General features: G+C 38.5%; 1 protein-coding gene across 1 annotated transcript in view; it reads right to left on the minus strand.

The window, feature by feature from the left end:
- col6a1 (collagen, type VI, alpha 1) overlaps nt 1–17,704 on the minus strand; it is a 30,050-nt gene extending 12,346 nt beyond the window's left edge. The window contains exons 1-25 of the mRNA XM_057362399.1: nt 17,504–17,704; nt 16,142–16,271; nt 15,453–15,653; nt 14,200–14,359; nt 13,674–13,787; nt 13,316–13,336; nt 13,189–13,209; nt 13,015–13,059; nt 10,046–10,099; nt 9,048–9,092; nt 8,915–8,941; nt 8,768–8,794; nt 8,639–8,683; nt 7,591–7,644; nt 7,004–7,066; nt 6,452–6,514; nt 6,124–6,177; nt 5,992–6,027; nt 5,730–5,792; nt 5,173–5,235; nt 2,469–2,531; nt 1,981–2,043; nt 1,854–1,904; nt 1,733–1,768; nt 565–627 (exon numbers count right to left, since the gene is read on the minus strand). Of these exons, the coding sequence (XP_057218382.1) occupies nt 565–627; nt 1,733–1,768; nt 1,854–1,904; nt 1,981–2,043; nt 2,469–2,531; nt 5,173–5,235; nt 5,730–5,792; nt 5,992–6,027; nt 6,124–6,177; nt 6,452–6,514; nt 7,004–7,066; nt 7,591–7,644; nt 8,639–8,683; nt 8,768–8,794; nt 8,915–8,941; nt 9,048–9,092; nt 10,046–10,099; nt 13,015–13,059; nt 13,189–13,209; nt 13,316–13,336; nt 13,674–13,787; nt 14,200–14,359; nt 15,453–15,653; nt 16,142–16,271; nt 17,504–17,591 (1,650 nt within the window). The 5' untranslated portion in view covers nt 17,592–17,704. The remainder of the gene's footprint in view (nt 1–564; nt 628–1,732; nt 1,769–1,853; nt 1,905–1,980; nt 2,044–2,468; nt 2,532–5,172; nt 5,236–5,729; nt 5,793–5,991; nt 6,028–6,123; nt 6,178–6,451; nt 6,515–7,003; nt 7,067–7,590; nt 7,645–8,638; nt 8,684–8,767; nt 8,795–8,914; nt 8,942–9,047; nt 9,093–10,045; nt 10,100–13,014; nt 13,060–13,188; nt 13,210–13,315; nt 13,337–13,673; nt 13,788–14,199; nt 14,360–15,452; nt 15,654–16,141; nt 16,272–17,503) is intronic.
- Nucleotides 17,705–24,384: the final 6,680 nt, after the last annotated feature.

The following is a 24,384-nucleotide window of genomic DNA, read 5'->3' on the forward strand; positions in this document are numbered from 1 at the left end:
AAAACAGCAACCTTTTGAACTTTACTATCTTGAGCGTTTCTTAAGACGTTGTTGATGTCGTATCAAGAACCATAAGAGCTGTCTGGACTCAAATCTAGTGACAGCAACCAGAGAGCGGAAAACAACTGCAATTCTTTGTGATGTATGTGTAACCGTCACATAAGAGCAAAACAGATGGTTAACACTTTAAAGGAATGTTTTGGGTTTAATGAATTAAAGTAATTTTTTCTTCATTAAAGAAAGTGTAAACATAATAAAGAGAACAGTAGTTTTGACAGATATGCGTTTAAAATTATAAATGCTTTCTTGTAAATGAGGGAAAAGTTGGCATTTTTTTAGTTGCAATTAATAATATGCACAAATACTGTCATGAAAGCCAAATTTCTTGAACCCGGTACATTCCTTTAATAGAGAATAACATCTTTATGAAAAACAGGTTAAGACAGGAAAGAAAATGAAGAGAAAAGCGATACCCGCACCACAAAAAACTTGGACTCTGCTGCGAGATCAAAAGAAAAGAAAAAGAGAATAAATAGAAAACAAATATGAAGTGAAATCACTTACATCTAATCCTGGGTCACCTGGCTCGCCATCATCTCCCTTGGGTCCAGGAGTTCCTTTTCCACCCTTCAGAGAGAAAAAGTATGCAAGAGAGAGAGAATTTAGATCAGAGGCAATCACTTTGATGTGTCAGCATATCAACCACATCCTCTTAATGTCCAGACTCAGAGCTTTGGTCCAGATAATTTACAACTGCTGGCGATGAACAAACTCAGCTGTTCGCCAAGTGTCTATTGTATTGCAACACAACCACCCATTGCAGTAAAACACACATGCAACAATCCATAAGAAGAATGCTAAAACATCTAATGAATCAAATGAATTAATCTCAATATATCATATAATACCAGTCTCCATATACAGTGTAAAGATAACCAATAACACTTTACAATAAGATTGCTTTTTAATGCATTAGTTAAAAGGATAGTTCACCCAAAAATGAAAATTCTGTCATCATTTACTCTTGTCATTTCAAACCTGTATGCCTTTCTGACTTCTGCAGAACACAAAAGAAGATATTTTGAAGAATGTTGGTAACCGAACAACGGCGTTACCCATTGACTTGCATTGGTTTTGTGTCCGTACAATTGAAGTCAACGGGTAACGCCGTTGTTCGGTTTCCAACATTCTTCTAAATATCTGCAGAAGAAAGAAAGTCATACAGGATTGAAATGACAAGAGGGTGAATAAATGATGACAGAATTTAATATGGACTCACAATGCACAATACCTTTATAGCATTTATTCATCTTTGTTCATGTTAATTTTTAGCATTTACTAATATTAGACTAACACGAACAATTGCATCATTAACAAAGACTAATTAATGTTAAAAACTAAATTGCTCATTTTAAGTTCATGTAAGCTAATGCGTTTACAAATGTGAACAAATACAACCTTATTGTAAAGTCTTAGATTATATTTTAATCTGTTATTAATAGTAAAATCATTTTGATTGATACACAATAGTGTGTAAAATTATTCCAATTATTTATTTTATGGAAAAAAGGTGCACAACCCCCTCACTAAAAAACTAGAATCTGATTGGTTCATATATAGGAATATTGGAATATTCAGGAACACTCCCTGCTTTTAGAAATCTTGGTAATTACTGTACCAGTATTAAGTTTCACTGCATTATTATAAGAGAAATGAGGTTAAATATACTTACAGGTTCTCCAGCATCTCCCCTTGGTCCAGGATAACCCTAAAACACATAAGAATAACATTTCACACTACTAAAAATGGCAATTGAGGGTTTTTGTTTTGTTTTAAATTGACAGGAACCTAACCTGGAAACCATGGCAGCCCGCAGTACCATTTCCTGGTGGCCCATCAGTTCCCTGAGAGAAAAACATATCATTAGGTTGACTGAATTTTGTTAAACCTCAACACTGAAGATGAACAGGACTAACTCACTCTCTCTCCGATCAGGCCTCTGTCTCCAGGGGACCCTTTAATTCCTCTGGGCCCTTTAGCTCCCTAACAAACAGACACGCAACATGGCAAATTAAGCTTAGTTATTGCACTTCTCTTCCTGTGACATGGCGTTTGAGAAAATGTAATAAATTACCAATCAATACACGCACGTTGCCTCTATTTTGTTATTTTATCTCATATTACAAAGTGTGGAAAAGCATCACATGACCACCATCAGCATTTGCGTTTTGTGAAAATTCTGGATTATACAGAACAATATACTGTATATACTGTATATTACAAATACATAGAATACAGAGGGTCATACAGAGGATCTGAGGGTCATACATTTGTACATATACATACAAATTACAATTACATTAATATATATAGAACAAAATAAATGTATGTAAATGCTGTGAGAATCACTGACCGCACCCTTCAGTCTCCAACAACCCAAAAATCAGTTATTGGCATGCCGGACCTACCTCTGGCCCAACAGGACCCTCATCGCCACGGTAACCTGGTGACCCTGCCCTTCCTGGCTCGCCCTGTTAGAAAGGTTGAAAAAACAAAATGACATTACTAGAAATATTTAAAGTTTTAATATCTGGACATGTTGGAATGCAATGGAAGTGAATAGTGACCAAGTCTGTACATTCTGCATAATATCTCATTTTGTGTTCCACGGAATTTAGTCATCTGGGGTTTGGAAGGGTGTATATAAGGGTGAGTAAATGATTTTTAGCTTTGGGTGAACTATCCCTTTAAGAGAGAGACATTGAACACAGAGAACCATTCATGCCTATGACACCATATTGGAATTAAAAGGTTATCTACTTATGTTTAGTTTCTTTGGAGATCTGAGTCATCGGCTAAAAATATACTGTACTAGTGGTAAATGACTCAGTAAAAATCACCTTTTTCATTTAGTTACTGTTTATTTTCACATGCAGCATGATTTCCATGAAAGCAATCTGACACATGAGTAAAATAACAGGCTTTGGAGAGCACTGCTTTCTGCTCATGAGTTCAGAAACTCATCCAGATTTCCACCGATGTGAACACTCGGTTCTTTCCCTCCCACCCGCTTAACTCTACTGGAAAAAATCTCTGCCAGGATATAAACCAATAAAAGAGATCCTTCTTTCCCAGAGCAGTTACTACAGCTCCTTCTAATAAAACGCTACAACTTATGATGCGTTTGTAATGCACATCATAATGCATTTTAAAACGCATACTATAACTGTAGCATAAAGCTGCACACATCTGTAAAAACAGCATCTTTTTCTAAAAAAACTTAGGCTCAAAGCAACTCGAGGTAGGCCTACATACACCGTAGTATGCATAGCACAGTTTACATGTTCCCTGGGAGTTGAACCCATGACCTTTCCGTTGCATGCTTTGCACGCTATAATCAAGTATTTGCGAGAACACAAAGCTGAGAGCAGCTGGGCCGCACAATTTTCTGTTTTTGAGAAACAACAGGCGGTTGAGAGAACTATGAAAATGAATAACCGTTCCGCACGCACGTGCTCTTCACGTAAGCGCCACAGGAAATGTAGAGTCCTGCAACAGAAATCTGCTCCTGCCGTGTTTGCAGTCAGCTTGGAATTAACAAGAGCCGCGGAGGGATCTTAAGTGCTGACAGAACCGCCACGGATGGAGTTCTGTGGTGCAGCTGGTGATGATGTAAACCTCAAAACTCAGAAATCTCGAAGGTTGAAAATCTCGGCGGATTAGCTTGTTTCAGATGGGAAATCTTGAGTGAGATCTGGCATGTGTAACCAATCTCAACATCTTTCCAATGGCCTTGCTTGAACAACATGCATGCAACAAATTCCGCTCAAAATTAGCATTTAGAGCAACCCTAGAGCGAACCATAACAAAAAAACGAATTGGATTTCGTTTGATTCTAACATGAACTCTTCTTGACTAGAAAACTTCCAAAACAATCCCTATTACTCTATTACTTTTACTTACAATCTACGATTTTTAATGTGATTATGACCTGGGTGGAGTACACCAACAGTTTAAATGAGTTTCAGACACCCATTCAACCCTACAGCGATGCTCAAAGGACATCACCTTTTACTTCATAAAGCGCAAGCTATTTTTGTCTGTGAAGAACATTTGTTTTTAGGTATTTAAATCCATCTGTTGAACTGCATATGCAGCTCAGGTTCAAACTCGCCCAACCATGTCCATCTGGAGTCCATCTGACCTTGGAAACGTATGTATCCATTCTTCTCTCCGCCCACCACTAAACCACCACAAATGGCCAAACCACTAGATGCTGTTCTTTGTTCTTCATGTTACCTTATATCATAGCTAAACTGTCCAATGGCCTGAGAGAATTTAGGGGGCCTCAACAACATGCCTGTGTAATGAGGTCATACGCTTTCATCCGTGTTTAATTCGTATGTTTTATGTTACACAATTCTGCACCATATAATTCCAGCTGGACCCTATGAAATCAACATTAGAGTTTTGTAGCTGTCAGGTCATTTGGTAATGTTGAGGACATCTATTTGTAGGTGTACATGCAATTATAACAGAATATTCAGATTAGCATGTGTACAGTCTCTCGCTCTCCTGGATTCAAAATGTTTTTGACTCATCCTGCACTAGAAAGATTTTTGTCCAATCAGATGCTCCCTAGAATAAGTTCCCTCCCAGTAAAACCATGCAACTGACAAGTAAAGTAAGCAGCAAATCATGGCTATGATGTAACTAAAGCACGTTGGTAATTAAAAAAATTGACTAGTCTATCTTTATATCCCACCCAAACTACTTATTTCTGAACACAGGAAATTAGAAATTTGCGCTTATCCAACCTGATCTCATGGGAATTCGCAACTATTTTACGAGGTGGCTAATTTGTATGAATTTGTATAATGTGATTCCTACAAAAACGTACCATTATTAGAAAAATTCAATACTGAAGTCACTGGTGCGAAAACAAATCCCACTAAAACATTTATCTTACAAATTCATACGAATTTGCCACCTTGTAAAATAGTGTTGGCTTTTTAAGGGATATCACAGGGTCTTCGGAGAACCCTAAATGTATAAAGACATTCAGATTAACCACACAAGGCTTTTTATTATTTTATGGATGTGGCTGGTCAACTTTTAACAATCATAAAATGATAAGTTTGTGAATAAGTTGTGAACCACACGACCACTCACCGGTTCGCCGTTTGGCCCCGCCGATCCCTCACGTCCTTGCTCACCTCGGGGTCCTGGCTCACCCTACAGCAATTAATCATAAATATCAACTTTCGTAGCATCTTCTTAAAATATATAGTATTTTTTACTTCTTGAGTGCATGTAAACGGATGGTTTGAGTTCTGAGTGTACTTAACAGAACAGAACATTCATCATACTTCTAATCATTCATCTAATGAATTTGTCCATAAAATGTTAATAATATGTTACAATTGATGCAAGTTATGTTTACCTTGCGAAATGTGTATTTGATTTACTAGACATTAGCTAGAGTTATCTCACTCATCAGTGGAAGGAAAAAATATGCTACAGGTCAACATTAAATCATCATTTGTCATTACAAGTTCTTGATCTATGTGATTTACGCAAGGTTTGTAATTATTGAAAATCAAATGAATTCACGATGGACACAATATATATTTTCTATTAAAATTTGATTGTGAATGTCCTTTCATGTTATTCTGAGGGTTTTAACATTGCATTATGGGATAGTGTTATGGGTGGTAAAGTATACTCACAGCCTCGCCTCTAGGTCCTCTGTTACCACGGGAACCTTGTTCACCTTTCTCACCAGGTGTGCCCTATAATAACATATTATTATATATAATAATCATAATCATAATAATAAAACACATTTCACTTCAATATCTCAATATATGCAAATAATGCTGACAGGCTATTGTACAAAGCAATCTGTCAGATTAAAGGTCTGGGGCATAGTTAATTAAGACATATGGTTACAATAAGACAGAAGCAAATATAAATGGAAATCTAATTTACTTTGTCTCCTCTTGGTCCATCTGTCCCTGTTTTACCCTGAAAGGAGAGTAAGAAATGAAATGTTAGATTAACATTATTACAGTACATATACTGAGATCTGTGAGAAACTGTCTGACCAAAGCAAACACTTACATCATCTCCTCTCTCGCCTTTATCACCTTTGGCACCACGAGGACCCCTGTCTCCCTAAATTAACAAACACAGTGGGATTGTGGGTAGGCAAGCTTCCATTAAAAACTATTAGTTATAGTGCATTGACATTTATGTATTTGGCTTGTGTTTATCCAAAGGAACCCATATGACGCGGGAAGAGTGATTGGGAGGTCAAAAAATAATAATTATTAAATAAACTCACAATCATGGTAGATTTAACAGTATATGCATTCCCTGGGAATCATCCAACATTTACCAACCCCATTTTGACAAATAACATACAAGTAATGAAAATGTCACACTGTACCTTGCCACCTGAAGGTCCATAGTTTCCGGGTCTTCCTGGCTCGCCGTCTTTGCCAGGGTCGCCCTAAAAGCAACAAACAAACCCACAAAATAGGTTTTCAAGTTTCATTGTTGTAGATCATGGGTGGGACACATACAGTATAGATGGCATGCTGGGTAAGGCAATATATTTGGACACTTATGCAAAACTTAAAACTGTAAAAATACCAAAATGGTGTCTGTTTTAAACAAACGATGCTAGACTTTTTCTCAGAGCTAACAAGAATTTTGACATTTGACAGTTGGTCCCAAGGAAATTGATGTATGAAGTCAGTCCTGACAATGTTCCACTAACACTTGTTCTGTCGAAATACTTTGTCTTAATAGCATGTTTTTTAATTTCATATCTAAAGACCTAACAAATGTATTTCTTTACAAGTGTGCTAATGCTATTTTTTCTAACAATAAAAGTTTGACATTTTGTTACCTAATGCAGAACATTTTCAGACCTCAAGTGTGGCTTAAGTGTCCAAATACACTTGCTGTTTTCACACCGACAGGTTCTCGGACTTACTCTCTCTCCTTTGCGTCCATATTGGCCGGGATCTCCTTTAGGACCTGGTTCTCCTTGCAAGCCCTATATTATGAAATAAAAACAGCTGATTTATGATTAAATGAGCACATACAACCATTGATCACTTTTCCTGTAGTATATTCTTTATTACAGAATGTAAACGAAGAACAAACACACTACAGAGGGGGATTTTTCAGAGCAGCTTGGATGTCAGATTTGGTCAATGTTTGGCTGCTCGAGAGGCAAACAACCTTCATCCTGTGTCTAGATGGAGGCTGAGTGGAAACAGCTGCTCATAAAACTGACTGGCATACCAAACAGCCAATCAGCATCGCTTAAAAGCGAAAGAACATTTGCAATTGACTGTATGTTATATAGGGGCTCAATTGACTCCCAATATTTAAAGATATGGATCTATAACTCGTGGAAATTTTAAACGCAAGTAGATCAACCGCAGCTCAATGCATTTGTATCGAAAACATGCACACGTTCGCACATTTATACACGGAGCTGAAATATATTCACGGGTGTCTATAAACACACAGAAAACTCCTGTAAACACCTGGGGAGGTAACAGTTTTACTCACATCTGGCCCCGGGGACCCTTTGCAGCCTGGAAGACCGGCGAAACCTGGCTTACCCTATGAAATATAATACAAACACTCAAAACATAAACACTCTTCTTCACGGTGGGAGTTAAAGGAAGCGTGGAGGTTTGGTTCGAGGTCAACACCCAGAACTGCATGCTATTAACTTGAGAATGACATCATGCTCAGAGAAAAGTATTTTAAGACTACACACTCAACAGAAAGAAAACCAACACTCATGTAGTAAATTACATCAGGATAAAGCTTTCCTAGATGTATCATGAAGATCAGGGGAGTGCAGACAAGAGATTGTGATTTGTTGAGGGGAATTTTTCAGATAAGTTGAGAACTCTGTTGGCACATGTTGAAAAGAGCAAAAACGACCCAGGGTTAAGGACAAGGTGAGGTCAAGGGTCACAGACACACAGACCACACCATAATCCAATTGGGGAAACGCTAAACAGGTGATGGGAAGCAGAAATGGAAAAAGCTTCCAAATAAACAAAAGAAGTTAGACGACCATGCAGTGTGTTCTGAGATGAAACAAAAAACATGAGATGAAACAAAAAACATGTAGCCCAACTGTACATACTGTTAATCAGAAAACTCTCACAGGTTGTCAGAGAAAGCAATACAGGAAGATGAGAGAAACATCATAAAGATATGTTTGAATACACAACACTTTTTTACCCAGTTACTTTTAAATAAGTTTTTATACTTTAGTTAACCTCGTGTTTCTGTTTATATTTCAGAATGTTCTGAACACTTTCTTGTTTATCATCAAATATGAATTGTGAGACACAACACAGGGAGACTTGAATGTCAATTTAAATGTCAATATGTTGTTTAAAATTGAGTTATACATGTTAACTGTGATTTTGCATTTTGGATCTCTCTCCCCATTTACTTAAAAATATCTATTTTCAGGCTCCACGCAGTAAAGATTGACAATAATAATAAGCAAATTATGACTTTTGATGAATGATGTTTTATTCCCTTTAAAATTGTGGGTGCTATTTCTAGAACGGAAGACGACCACAACACTTACCTTCCTCCCATCAGTGCCATCAAGACCATGTTCTCCTTTATCTCCCTGAAATTAAAATGAAAAGTTATCTGAGCTTGACAACGACAGAATAAAACAAGACTGAAACGAATAGACAAATAGTCAGTTTACCTTGAAGCCCTTATGACCTCTGTCTCCCTGTAGATGAACAAGAGTTTATTAATGACACTGTGTAGTTCAAAAATGAATCCTTAGACAAATTTGGACTTGGAATGTGTGCTGGTAAAAGTTCAGGAGAAAAGCTCCCTCTCTTTTTACCTTATGACCTCTTATTCCTTGGTCTCCCTAAAAGAAAAAGAAAACAATACAGATTATTCCCATAGCAAGAGCACACAAATCATCTCTAACATAAACAGATGTAAATATTTGTGAGAGACAGTATTAGACAAACCTTCATTCCTTGGTAACCGACTGGACCCGGATCACCAGCATTTCCCTAATAGGACATATGGAGAGAAAAGAGAGTCAGAGAATAATACAAGAGGCTTGTGGGATTTGCTTCTTATAAACAGCTAACGCAGAAATGTTTGTTAACAATGCGACTGCCTTCCTGACCCTCTTCATGTTCAACTTAAACTTAAAGGGGTGTGAATAACAGGACTGTTGACATTATTATAATCAGAGGAAAAATAATGAAAGAAGGTTAAGGGTGAAAAACAGAAGGTGAATTTTAAGAGTCTTACACTGTTAATATTGTTATGTCTACACAATCAGCATCCACTGTAAAATAATGGAAAAGCTGGCTCACTAACCATAAACTATTTAATAGTTTAGCTGGATAACATCCAGCATGTGTGTGTGTGTTTCACTTTACCTCCGAGGGCCAAATTTCGGTCCTCCTTAGTTCAGCAAAACCCCAAATGTAAGAACAATGTTTGTGTATTTGTACAGTGTGTGTTTAGCAGAAAGGAAGTATTTTTGCAAATTTAGAGTGCAGCTCCATCATTTTGACAGATCATGAAGTTTTAACAGCTGCAGAAGATGAAAGGCAAAGACCAGAGCAGCATCTGCGGGTCACTTCAGGGTTTTGCTTTGCTTTGATTATCGAAAAAGAGATCCGGGGACACATGGGACATTTACAGGACACTGTGATTTCAGACCCACGTGAAAAATATGAATCAGTTGTTTTTTGTTATTAAAACGATTTTTTGAAATCAGGTGAAAGTTGTTGTTCAAAGGTAAAGGAAAACTATGCAAGTTTAATACTTTAGTTTAGACACTAACATGGAATAATAATAGCAATGCTCCATTCCAAAGGAGTTTTTTGGATCAGAAACAAATAAAATAAAACACTACAGGAAGTGCCAGAGGAATTCATCTGTAGGCCCGTTCCTATCTGTGCATTGAACTTTCTTCACTTTCTTTATAAATTAACAGAAGATTGCTTACCGGAGCACCAACATCTCCTTTCTCTCCTGGCATGCCTGGTCTTCCAGGCTCTCCCTGCAGGAAAAGCAAACTTTATTAGTCCTCATTGAAAGTCGATAAAACATAAATATATGTAAGATTTTAACGAAAGGTTTATTGCACTTGGTAGGATGGGTTGATGATTTGCAACTTAAGCAAATGTATAATTTTGTCTCTTCTTTACAATACTTACAGTCACGGTTGGTGTAAAACAAACACAAGAGCAAAATGCAGGATAAACAAAGACACAAACAAACACATGCAAACACAAGACCGAACAAAGGAAACGCAATGACTTTTATACAGATGTTATGATTTCTAACAAGTACAAGGTGCATACATCTGGGTAGTATAACGTGGACATGACTACATAGTGGCAGGAATCATAAAGTATTATATAAAATTATGGACAAACAGGTAATATAACAAAATGCAAAATGGAGGACAGCATACATATGACTATATGAGGCTGCTCCCGACAGCCAACCGGAAATATTGGGAAAATATATTAGGAGGGGTGAGCGGTTCAGGACAGAGAGGAAGAGGGGCAGGTGCTGGGGACCACAGGAGAGCCAAGGGAAACTGAGGCCAAGGAGCTGGCAGCAAGGGTGGAGCTGGTAAAAAGAGGACCAGGGTGGAGCTGGAGGCCAAGATGGGACTGGCGGTGATGTAAGGCTGGTGCCAAGGTGTCCACACCAAAAGGGCACCCCATCCTGAGAAACACAAAACTTTATCCAATACAATGAACTCCACACAGGGTTTGCATCTCCATCTCAGACAGCATACAACAATGAATGATGATTACCAACTCACACCTTCACATCTGTTCTCATCTCCCCCTTTCCTCTTTCTCTCCAATTGAACTCAGAGCACTTCAAAGCTCACCCATGAACTGGAATTGACAAATACCATATCTTATATGAACAAAGAATCTTCATATGCATATTTTGTGTCATTTGAAATGTCTCAGTGCGATTGGTACAATGGTCTCATTTCCACAGCAGTAGAGCAGATCATAACATAGGTTTGGGGTTTAAAGATATTCTGCTCACTGTTGAGGGTGTGTCTTCATGTAAATTCCCATTTGTGGCCTGATCAGATCCAGGACAAGTCTCAAACCTCTGGTTATTGTAATATTATTCTAACTAAGTGTAGGAAACTATGGCATGATTATGTAAAGCTACTGTCAGAGGAAGTAAGATTGGTCTATATCTCTATGGAGTGGTCATGGCCTCTGGTTGGAAATAATCATTACTTTAATTAAGTTGTCATAGTCTAAGGGGACTAGATCAAATAATGTTTCAGGAAGAGCTGGTTGGAGACGGCCATCTGAGCATTACTAGTCATAGAACCTCTGGCAGTGACCAAGACTGACGAGTTTGTGATCGTGACATCCGCGTATAATGGCCGGCGCGAGACTCTAAGCGACACTGAGAATCGGATGAACGAGTGTAATTTCGAATAAGGCAGAAGAATTAAACATTGACCCAAACTGCATGATTATTATCACGCATAATAATCAAATACAAATAATATAATTTAACGAGGTTTCTCTTTTTATCTTTTGGAGTCAGATAAGATTACGCAATGTTAAACAATAATGTTAACAATAACAACCCAGAGAGCCTGAAAAACAGAACGTGCACATGCCTTCGCCATGCCACTTGGACTCCGCCATTGGGCCAGTGGGTGGTTGGTGGTTCTTCTTCTCTTACATTTTTCACCACCTTACAGTGACCAGAGCAGAGCTGGAGAACAGCGACTCTGCGGTGACAAAGGCCAGGGCAGACACAATGATGAGCTAGCATGGATAGAGACCCCAGAGGAGAGTTGGTTGGAGACCAGGGCAGTACAGGTGGAGATAAAAGCACACGGAAATCATGGACGGCCATTTTGGCATAGCAAGAAACACAAGATAAGTGGAAAGTTACAGTATGGATGGCCCCTTTGGCTATAACAGAGATCACTGGGGGCACAGGAAAGTCATGGAAGACCACCTGTGGGGAACCTGCTGCTGCCTCATCCATGTCTAGGGAGGCTGCTGCGGCCTCATCCGTTTCTAGGAGTGTTCCTGTGGCCTCGTGCACCTTTGGGGACATTGCTGTGGCCTCATCCGGCAAAGGGGAAGCTGATATTGGGTTGTCCGTTTCTGGGAAAGGAGAATTTGTACTGGTTTTGTCTGTTTCTGGGGGTGTTTCTGTGGCCTCGTGCACCTCTAGAGATGCTGCTGCGGCGTCGTCCAGCAAAGGGAAAGCTGATATTGGGTCGTCCGCTTCTGTGAAAGGGGAATTTGTACTGGTTTTGTCCCGTTTCTGGGAGTGTTCCTGTGGCCTCGTGCACCTCTGGGGACGTTGCTGTGGCCTCTTCCGCCTCTGGTCATAGGGCCATCGGGCCTGAGACCTTTGGGACCATCGGTCTTGGGACCACCAGGACGGGTGAAGAAATGTTTAGGGGAAGGGTCCTTCTCCACTTTCACCACGGTGAAGGGGGAACCACCCAACAACAAGGCATGCTCCACAATGTCTACAAAGGTCCCCCGAGGATCATTACAGGAGAGTTGAGTTTTAAGTTGTCCATTGAGCAAAACATGTCAATGAGATAGTTATCTGGAAAGTTAGTTTGATTGGCAAGGTCCATGAATTCCCGGGTGTGATCTGCAAGGGAGCGGACGCCTTGGCAAAGGAGTCGAACTTCTGGTGGGAGTACGGCTGCTGGATCCATTAGGGGTTTGGTCTTTAGTCATGGTTGGTGTAAAACAAACACAAGGGCAAAAGGCAGGATCCAAGCGCAGTGTGTATTTTAACAATCCAAACACAGAGGGAAAGCGCAGATAACAGGGACATCAACAAATGTAGGCAAAGAACACAAGAGATACCAAAACACAAAATGGCGGACAAACAAGAAGAAACGTATCAAAACGCAGGACAGACGGGCAGACATATGACACCTACTCTGTGTCCTGGATCTCCAGGGGGTCCTTGGGGGCCTCCAGGTGCCTATAAGGTAAACACCAACACCACGGTTATAGGTGTAAATATAATATACAACAGTAAACAGTTACATCTATACATGGACAGTTTTCTCACTGCTGATGTTTGAATAAACAGATAGTTCATGTTACTTACATTGCAGTCAAAGGAGCAACACTGATGAAGAAAACATAGATAAGACACAATTAATATCACTAAAAATATCTGAATGTACAAAATCAAACAACTTGCTATATGATAAAGAAAATAAAGAACAATATACCACATCTTTTGTTTCGTTCGTCTGAAAAAGAAAACAAAAGAAGACAACATTAACATAAACATGTTGGCAGGTGACCTAAAGTCTTGCTTGTCATTTTTGATGGAGCACTCATGAAGGAAGTTATTTAAAATGGCGCTGGGTTCATGTGTTTCGACAAATCTGAGTTAATAATATCTGTAACACAGACCTAACTCATTAGAATAGATTATGCAACAACTTTTTATGTCTTTTTCCTAAATACATTTCAAGCAATCATAGCCGTTTTGTTCGTTTTGTCTTTCACTCAGTCAGACCCATAAATCCACATGAGAAGTACATAAACAATTTTGTTGTGGCTCGTTTGTGTCACGACACTTACGATAGTGTGAATGATGTTCTGTATGGTTAACATTTGCGTGGAGCGGGAGTCATCTGCAGCTGTGAAGTTTTGTCTGTAATTCGGGTTTGTGGCGATGACAGACAGTCTGGTGTCCTGGGAATGAAACAATTAAACGAATTACAAAATAATTCTTGCTTGTCTAAATGTCTCTATTTCTCACGCATCCTAAAATGTATCATTATGTCCTAATAACTTTGCACAGACAGGCTAATGACAACAAGCATAAAGTTTTGGTTCACACTTCGGCTATTTTTATCGAGTTACTACCCACGTAAATAAGAAAAAGACAATATTTGACAAAATTTAAGAATAGATCTGATGATCCATAGCACCACAAAACATCAGAAACTGCAAACGCGGTAACACAACTTATGTTCATTTCAGGATGAGTAACCTGCAATTTTATGTTCAAACAGAGATGGCGATATAGAAGCGAAGGTTACGGATTGTAGCTTTCACTACACACGACAGACTTCTGATCTGTGTTATATCCCGTGTACGGTACCTCCTGATCAGGTGAGATGGCCACAGCGAATACTTTGATGGCGTGTTGTCGAGCCTCATTGGCAGCCTCCTGGATCCCACCACATGGCTCCTTGTATCCGGTCACAGGGTGACCGTCTGTTACCACCACTATGTATTTGTTCTCATGATAGTGGGAGCCCCTGGAGGAAGAGGCATTAAAAACAGTTACATGCACTTTCTTATTGCATAATATCAAAGGGAAGCATTTTGAAATTCATACGAAATTATTGTTTATTGTGAAGTAATGCTGTACACTGACGTTTTATATCAGTCTAAAAGGTCCAGTGTATGAAATTGAGCGGCATCTAGTGGTGAGGAGGTTGTGAATTGCAACCGATGGCGCACTCAGCCTCTCCCTTTCGAAGCACTACGGATACTGACACAGCACTATGATTAGACATGTGCCCGGTTAACCGCGGTTACCACTAAATCCTGCTGAAACCGAGTTGGCTGCGATAATGCAAAATATCGATTATTTTATTGATGCGTCGCTTGTCCGTGAAGTACGGCTCTGGGATCAGTAGGAAATGCTGCTCGATTTAAAAGCAGTGCGAGTTTAAGTCGCTTATAACGTGCATTTAAAAAAGCAACACCCGTCAAACATGATCATTATAAATATACTTTATTATCAAGAAAATACCTGAGGAGGCTTGAGGAACAGTGATAAAAACATGTCCTTAGGCATTTCCTAGAACTACGTGTTATGGTCTTCTTCTGCAGTGCATAGTATTTGGAGTTTCTGCACGAGTGCGCCCTCTGGCTTTCGGATGCAGCAGCATTTTACCGTACTGCACTCACAAATTGTGCATAAATCACGTGATTTATATTTTCGGTTAACCGGGCATATGTCTAACTATGATATTGTCCCATATTTGCTTCTTTGCTGAAGCAGATAACGTATTTACGAAACATACTCTGTAGAGCAGTTTGTCCGTTTAGGGCTACTGTAGAAACAACATTGGAAATTCCTCGTGAGGGGACCGGCAGTGTATGTAGATAGAAAATAGCTCATCGTAAGGTCAAAAACATAACGCTCTTTATACACCTCTGAAGACATGGTTATGTATATTATATTGCATTTCTGTCAACAGATCCCTAAAAAAATTACAAATGGGACCTTTTAGTGTGTTTTGTTAAATGTACTTGAGTAACTTGAGCAATTTAACCTGTCGTGTTCCGCAAAGGTAAATACTAATGAGTGTTTATGTATGTGTGTTCTTTAAATGCACATACGCTTTAAGCAGCTCGGCGATACCCTCCTTGATGGCACAGTCAGTGTACGTTCCCTTGCCGATGTATTTGATTGTGTCAATGGCAGCCTTCAGGTCGGCCCGTTTTGTGTTCAGGTCAACTAACTCCATCACAAGCTCAGTGTCATCACTGTAATGTAGCGCTCCAGAGTTCCAGGTAACATCACGATCACATGGCTGGCGCCTGGCAACAACAGAACACTTGATCAATGTAATTTGAATCAATGCAGTAATGTAGACATTAACGTAAACCTGTACTCACTGATACGGTACAGGTATAATGTCCTACTGTAAGTAACATTTTATTTGTTTAACTAGCAAATACAAAAGTGATCTTACTGCTTGCACAACGCAAGAATGATTTTTTGTTAACAATGCTATTGCAAAGATCTTGCAAGTGAATTTGTCACACATTAACAATTTATTTCTCATTTAAAAGTGCCTAATAATTTTCAGGCCTGGTCATGTGATCTCAACATGACAGCCCCCATGAGTAGGGACCACCCTTATGTGGAACAAAACTTCCTTTTTAATGCCACCTTAATGACATGAGTGCCTTAAGTGAACATCATTTTAAACATATTGTCAACTACATTAATTCATTTCCTTGGGTGTAAAACCTTTTTTGAATGTTAAAAAGAAAACCGATGAATACAGAATTTTATAACATACATGTCTTTCAACTCATCGATGAACAGTTTAGTGAAGGTCTTGATTTGGTTGATGTAGAACTCTGGTGGTTTAGCTCTGAGGGCCACACTTTCAGAGGTGTCCAACACAAAGAATAAATCCACAGGACATTCTGCAAGAAAAAGTGGGACAATCGCAAAATCAAAAAACATTAGCATTTGATTTTTTTGATAACTTCTTTCTGTTTTGTAAGAAGAAAAGTGAAACAATTTCCCTGTTCGTAATATTTTTGAAAACACCAGGTTATAAATAAATTGTTTTCCAAAAACTTGCATGAAACAGTTTAACTATGATTTTTTTAAATTTGCTACTTATAATCCAATTTCCTAATTATGACCATTGGGGTTATCTAAATGCTCAGCTCCCCCTATTGGTGGAGGATCACCTTTGGGTGCATTATCTTTCAATTGGCTGCCTAACACTGTGCATCACCTGACCTGTTTTAAGTATTGCAGTCATGTGACATTACAGATGCAAGCTGAATAAAATACACGTATACAAATATGTATAGATATATAAAGATCTAAGAGTCTATACAAAACACAAATTAATCTTCCCTGATGGTATAAACAGACCTATAACAATATCTAACCACATACAAAACATGTCTTTAGGATACTCCTGTCTGATTAACACTATAATTACGGTATATTGCAGGAATAATTATATTAGTTCATGTGTTTTTATCACTTTATTGTAGCACATTAAACAACTTTTATATAAGAGGAGTCCCTGCATGTGGCCTAAATTAAGGCCTTTCATGAACGGTCTCTCTTCAAAACATAAGATGCATGCAAATTAATTTCAGAGGATTTACTGAATCATAACTCACTGTCATGAGTTTATTCACATTAAATCATAATTCTAATAGCTGATCTGAGGTTTCTGTTGTCAATCTAACAATCTTCTTGTGAAACACGCAGCTCCAACTAAACATTCTCATTCTGTCTGGACAGTGGCCATGGGCATATATATGCCATTTTACCATTTTACTGTGCAATTCTTACTACTTTACCACCCTACACTATAGCTCACTGAGCTACTGTATATACTTAAATACTGTATGGCTTTACACAACGTACTATAACAATACATAACTAATCTGTGCACTATTATAACAACGCAAAATCTATCAAAGTACCCACATAGTTCAAGATGGTTATATGAGCAGCTTTTATTTCATGCTAAAGATGCATTCAATGTGTGTATATAACTTAGCCATGACTTTTACGCACAAGCCAGCAGCTTAGGTAAAACATTAAGCCATGCAATAAGTATAATGATACATTATTTGAGCATAACAGAATCAACATAACACGAAGGCTAAATAATAGATATAAATACCTCTGAAGGATGGTCGTTGGACATCCTGAGCGCAGATCGCTGCCCAAAGTGCGCACAGAGCGCCTAATATAAATCCATTACGCGCCATATGTTCCGATGAAACTCCTGCACGTTAACCGTGCAAACCGAAACGGATAAACGCAAAAAAACTGAACGATATGATAATATGAGGGAATATGAAATAAAACAGGTTTGGATGAGATGAAACAGCAGACAGTGGGACGCTGCGCCCGCTGAGAGCGCACAACAGAATGAAACGACTTCAAGCGAGAGAGGGAAAGAGGTGGAGTTCAGTCTGTTCTTCAATGCTCCATCCATGCTATTTCATACAAACTTTAGGCCTTGGAAAACATCAGGTTAAAAGTATATTGTATGAAAAATATTTTAGGTAAGCATAACTGATGGTTCAGATGATTCCTAAACTTTTATATAGAAATTACTTTTTGACAGAAAGAGGAACGATTCTTGCTATACAGAACACATTTTTCTCTACAGAGAATTTGTTAATATGTAAAGAAAATTTTATAAATTATTAAGATTATTCTAAAAGGTTATTACAAAATGTATTTTTGGTATTGTAACCACAGTTTCCAAAAAAAAAACATTTTATTTATAATTCAATTGGGACTTCCTTCCTAAAATTGTTTTTATTTCTTTTATTTAGGAAAGTGGTGCTAACGCCAAGTTACCAGAGGCAATTGCCGTGGTAGCTATGGTAAACTTTGCCAAAGCATGGTTACCATGGAAACATACTGTTGTGCATTTGTAATGCAACAATCCCTTGAATGCCTGAGATTTACACGGATGTGCATGTGACATGGAAAAATGTGGTTTGGTTGGGCAGAAGCAGAAAGATGCTCTGTTTGAAGTTACACTGTGGGAAAGACGTGTACAGAACATACTGATGATGTTATGCGCTGTCAGGATGGGCTAAGAGTGTCTATGAAGTGTGTGTGTGTGTGTGTGTGTGTGTGTGCGTGTGTGTGTGTGTGCGTGCGTGCGTGCGTGCGTGCGTGCGTGCGTGTGAGGGAGATAGAGACAATGGGGTTATAACAGTGCATTCAGGGGTACATTATTGTCAAGAATTTAGGGGTGAAAAGTTTGAGGGAGCGAGGGTGTAAACGAGACATCTGACAATTCTTATCCAGAGGGGGAAGGTAAAGATCTTTTCACATCTGCATCTCGTCTACATGCAGAGAGAGAGAGAGAGAGAGAGAGAGAGAGAGAGAGAGAGAGAGAGAGAGAGAGAGAGAGAGAGAGAGAGAGAGAGAGAGAGAGAGAGAGAGAGAGAGAGAGAGAGAGAGAGAGAGAGAGAGAGAGAGAGAACAACATATGACACGCGACACTCCCTCTTCTACCTTTCATTGAAAGAGACACAGCGCCACCCATGTGTGACGTTCAACATGTGAATTACACTACAATGGAATTTGTCACCATGACTCCATGAGCCTGGCCTCTTCGGATCTCAGTCTCTAATCTCAGAGCCAACATCTTCACAAATTTTGTTCTTCACTGCCATTCTGCAGAACATTACCTTAAACCTCTTGTTATTTTATGGCAGAAATGAAAGCAGGTTGAATATTTACCTTCACATTCAGGACGGGGACCAAACTTAAAATAGTTCCTAAATTAGCCTTGAAAAACCTTGAAAAACAGGTAGACAATTGGTGCTTTAAAAAGAGTTTTGGGAAAACAATGTGTATACACTCCGTATACATGGAAAATGCCTCCAAACATGACAGATTAGTGAGCAGTTAGCACTGGAAAAGTGTAATGGTAAAGTTGAAAAATAGCGGTAAAAATGGAGACACTACACCCATTGTATGTCCAGCAGTGGTGCTTAAATGGCTAAAGGAAAAACAGCAGTATGGTTCTGCAATACAGCAATATTTTCCCTTTCTTGGCTTGTAAGTAGTTTTGAGTAAGTAGGCTTGAGCTGGAGTAGTCATGGAGATGTGGAGGGAAAGATCAGGGTGGTCCCTGGGTACACTAAAAAATGGTCATAAAAATAAAGTGGCATCACCATGACACAGTAATAATTACCATGGTACTTAAAACTCACCATAATGTTTACACAGTACTCCAAAGTAAAAAAACAACAACAATGGGTGATTTGCTCAAGTGTGAATCGGGATGTTTTTGTTTACGATCAAAATTGTTGCCTAGTGGTAAACCGAGAGGAGACGGGTGTGTTTTTCCCCCTGAAGGAGGGCTACACTTGGATTGAAAATTCAGGAGACCATTTTTCTGGCTCGAGCTCATCAAACATTTTCCACTGATCTCATACTCTCGCTTCTTTCCTTTTTTTTCTTCCATGAAAGAAAGAAAAAATCATTCTGAACCCCAAGACTGAGAGGAGACAGGGGTGAAAAGCATCTGGTAATAATCAGGATTTAATAGGGGAGGCTTACTGTAAATCTGCGAAGAATCTGACAGCTGCGCTGGTTCGTTCAGCCTGAGCTTTAGACTTGAATGACATTAGGTGTTTTCTCCATTTTGTTCAAGAGACAAACATACTGTGAGAACGCAAACAAAAAAGTTTGTGGTGCAAGTAGGGGTGTTACAATATGGAATTGACAATAACCATGATATTAATCACCTTGATTATTGATGTCTTTATACTACACACAGATTTCATCTGACACACATGCCTGGCCCAACGTTTATTTCTGGTCTGTGTTTGGTTATAATATAACAATTTATTTTATGTTTAAAATAATTAATTTATATGAATATTTGATTGCATATTAATTGTATTAAATATTAAAACTACTCAACAGTTATTGATTCTTTGCGGAGGTCTACTAGAAGTTCAGTTTGGGCCATGTAACGTTTGTTTATGTTGTTGCTGCAACCGTCAATAGCATGCATACTGCATACTTTCTCTTTGCCTCCTAAACATATTTACTAACAAAATAGTATTCAATTGTAATTAATTAATTAAATTAAACAAAATAGAATTTAAATGTATTAACAAAATAGAATTTCATTATAATGTCATGATAATATAATTACTTCATTCTTAAATTGATTCCTGATATTGTGGCCCAAGAGTTAAGACATTTGTATGATGCATAACAAGAGATAAGGGAAAAATGTTCAAAGTTAAGGGCAGACAGAGAGGTCAAAGTTCAGAGCCCTTAAATGAATGTTATGCTGACACTGACGGGGAGGGAGGGGTTGAAGTAGACTTCTGGGAGTTGCCTGGGGATCCTCAAAGGTATAGATTTTCACAGCACAGCCGGTGAAATAAATCTTAGGACTCTGAGTGAATATATTAGGTCATGCTGCAGGGTCCAAAAGTTCAAAATTCAACAGTCTGCATTTAAAGAAATTAAGTGAGATAGTAGGGGTCTGCTTTCTTTATTGTTTCCAGCTCTGTAGCCATGGTTGACTCTGGAATTCTGGTCATTTTTGACTAAGGAAGAGAGGCAAAAGCATTAATCTAAGAAACACGAACAATGATCCAGTTGTATCCTCCTCTGCTTATGAATCTGAATAATTCATCAGCATGAAGCATTTGGGATCCCTTTTTTCACCATTTGAATGGTATTCAGTATTATATCTGAATCCAAATAGGAAAGACTGCAAAAAGATTTCCATAGAATGAGCTCATATGCTCTTGGGAATGTCTCTAAGCACAAATGAACCTAGATGCCAATTTTTAATATGAAGACGTTTATTCCACATACTGTACATGAAACAGAATGATATGTGATTCCTGTTATGTAATATAATTCAAAGTAAACTGCTATGTGAATGAATGGAGATGGTATTATATTCTACAGGAATAGATGGTCAACAGATGTTATAACACAGTCTTTCAGACGTTTAGATCATCTACACGTCTGTTTTTAATGTAGTGGGTGGATGGAGAAGTTCATTCTGTTAATTGTAAACTCATGTACAGATGCAGACTGTCATCACCTGTTGTTGCATTTCCTGCCATTCTTCAAATCTTGTGATCATGTGATTCAGCCACACTATTAAAATGCCGTAACGTCTGGAAAGCACATTATTGAAAAAACACCTGCGAACAGAAGAAAAACCGAGACGGCAGCCTTCAAACGGAGAATAGGCTTATTACATTTCACTCCATACTAACCCCAACTGTTTGTACATGGACATAAATGTTAGAGTACCTTAAATCATATGGCGTGTTAGGGAGAGGTATGTTTTCAGTTCTCACTCCACCATGTGAAATCTGTGGAACTAGACATATACTCTTAAAAAAAGGTGCTTAAAAGGATCTTCACAGCGATGCCCCAGAAGAACAAGTGAAACAGAAAGGTTCTTCAGATGTTAAAGGTTCTTTATGGCACCAAAAGGTTCTACATCGAAGAACCCTTTGAAGCACCTTTTTTTAGCCCCCAAAACATGGTTCCATCCTCAGATTTCCGGATGGGTGGTGTGGGCCAGAAAGTAATGTCCCAGCAACGACTCAACATCCTAGCAACCACACAGAAACACACTAAAACTTTGAGCACTTTAGCATTGCCATGGCAACCACCCATAACACCCTTACATGATGTGGCTGTGACCTTTGCATGAGTAAGCATGACCTTTCTTTTTAACTGTACAACATGATAGTAAAATACATATTCCACACTAGACTGAAACAATCGTTTCTTTTTGAATCTTGCTTTGTGCACATTGTCATTGTCATGTTGGAATACAGAAGGGTCGTGCCCAAACGGATGCTATATAATTAGAAGCACACAATTCTCTAGAATATCATTATATGCTGTAGCATGAAGATTGGGGCTCACGGAAATGACTAAAGTAGTCAAACATGTTCATTTGAAGGGGATGTCCCAATACTTTTGTCCATACATGGTTATGATTGACAGCCAGTACAGAAAGTGCACACTTTACTGAATTTGTGTTAAACACCTTAATCCTCCTCGTTGACATTGACATTACTTATCATTTTATGAGCTTTTGTTCTATTACATCCTTGGGGTTTTGAATGTTGGTGGGCAGTGGTATTGTAAGGATCCAGCATGTGGATGTTGGCCTGCCAATGGTAAGGTGTGATGCTTTCACAAGTGTGTCATGGAAAATGAACAATGCTTGGCTGAAGCTGTATTTAATTAAATTACCTCCTGAGAACGTAATTGGATAAAGAGAGAGAGAGCGAGGGAAAGAGAGTCAAATATAAAGAAAAAGACAGATATGACCACAAGGGAATTAATATTAATCTAATCACTTCAGAAATACCTCTCTAAGGATTCATTTGTAAAAGTCATCAAGGATTCAAGTATAAAGAGCTGTAGATAATTAAACACAGACGTGAGCTGCGAGCGCACTGACAGTTCCATTAATCTTAAAGCGCCGTCTGCCAACCAGATGGAGAAAACCGGCGGACTAACAAACCACTTTTCTCCCCTCTGCTTTCCCTGGAAACAAGCTAACAAGCATTTGGACACATTCAGAAAGCTTTGGAATAACACAATGTTTACCAAAAAAAGCATGCATTTTCTCTAGAACCCAAGATATCTGGTGCATAGAGAGTTCTGCAGAAGCGGAGAGATGTGGGAGAATAAAAGAAGAACAAGTCCATGATTTCAGGTTTTCCAGAGAAGTGTCAACGGATAGCCAATATCTACAAAGACACTGCATGCATCACAGTGCATAAGATCAAATCAATTGTAGAGAAACCCCATGAATCCACTTCCATAGAAACATTAACATTTCACTAGAAACAGTTTGGCAGGAAGACTGAGATTTTGATGAATCACAATGCAATGAGGAGCTTTAACACTTTTGATCTCTTGCACTACTGCACGTCACTGCATGCTCTGTTTTCTTTTCTTCTAAGATATTTTTCTGTTGTCCTGCTTCAGTGGTGCATGTATCGTGTTGACAGATTAAACATAACCGCAGGAAATGGTGGAAGGAAGGAGACAATCAGCTGTGATGCTAATGAGAGTAATTAGAGACCTCAAAAGAGAGACTTCCTGAACAAGAGTCCCACCCAGCCAGACCTTATTCACCTATCCATCATTACTATTATTTTTTAGAACTTACTTTTCTTGTTCAAAGTTTACAATAGAAAGTAACACTGCTATGACACTGTGGCTAAACAGATCCCTAGCAATTAGATTTCCTCATTTGTCATATCATACGACAAATGGAACCGCAACTTTTTTAAATCTTGGAGCCACTCTGTCCTCTAGTGGAGAACTGCAGCATTGCTTAGTCCTATACAAAGTATTTCTCTCTCTGCTTGTCTAAGATAATATAATTTAAGTATAATTGCTACAAAACAAACGCTCAACAAACAAATCTGGGAAAGATCTGTTATATAGATTACCAAATTACCATATTACCATAAACCATTTCGCTGCTGTCCTCACATCTACATATTTCATGGCTTTTATTTTTTGTCCATAAATCAATATTATTAGTACTTATGTTTGTCACTGAGTTTTGCAAACATCTGACCAATAAAAAGTATTAAAAGTGCTTTTCAACTTTGACAACACAGCAATCAATAAAAAATACAGTGTTTTTTCCATTTCTGGAAAAACGGAATTGGACATCTGAGGTTTTGGAAGGCCATCGATGATTTTCTCTTTCTGTCTGATTCAGTATCTGTGCATAGGTTATTTTTATGTAAAGAAGGATCTTCTCTGTACATCTGAATGCAGATGGTGTCATCAGTGTTATTTTCACACATCTCACATGATGTTGTTCCTCTAACTTGTTGCATTGTGTCACTGGGAATTTTCAGAGGACTTTACGTAAGGATGATATGCATATTTTTTTATTTGAAGTGTTTTACAATTCTTACAGTATGTGTGTTTAACACTGAGTAACATATTGTGTGATAATAGCTGTCACACATTAAAACGAAGCCTTCCCTAAACCTTACATGT

The sequence above is a fragment of the Triplophysa rosa genome, linkage group LG20 (genome assembly GCF_024868665.1).
Source record: "Triplophysa rosa linkage group LG20, Trosa_1v2, whole genome shotgun sequence".
Taxonomy (NCBI): Eukaryota; Metazoa; Chordata; class Actinopteri; order Cypriniformes; family Nemacheilidae; genus Triplophysa; species Triplophysa rosa.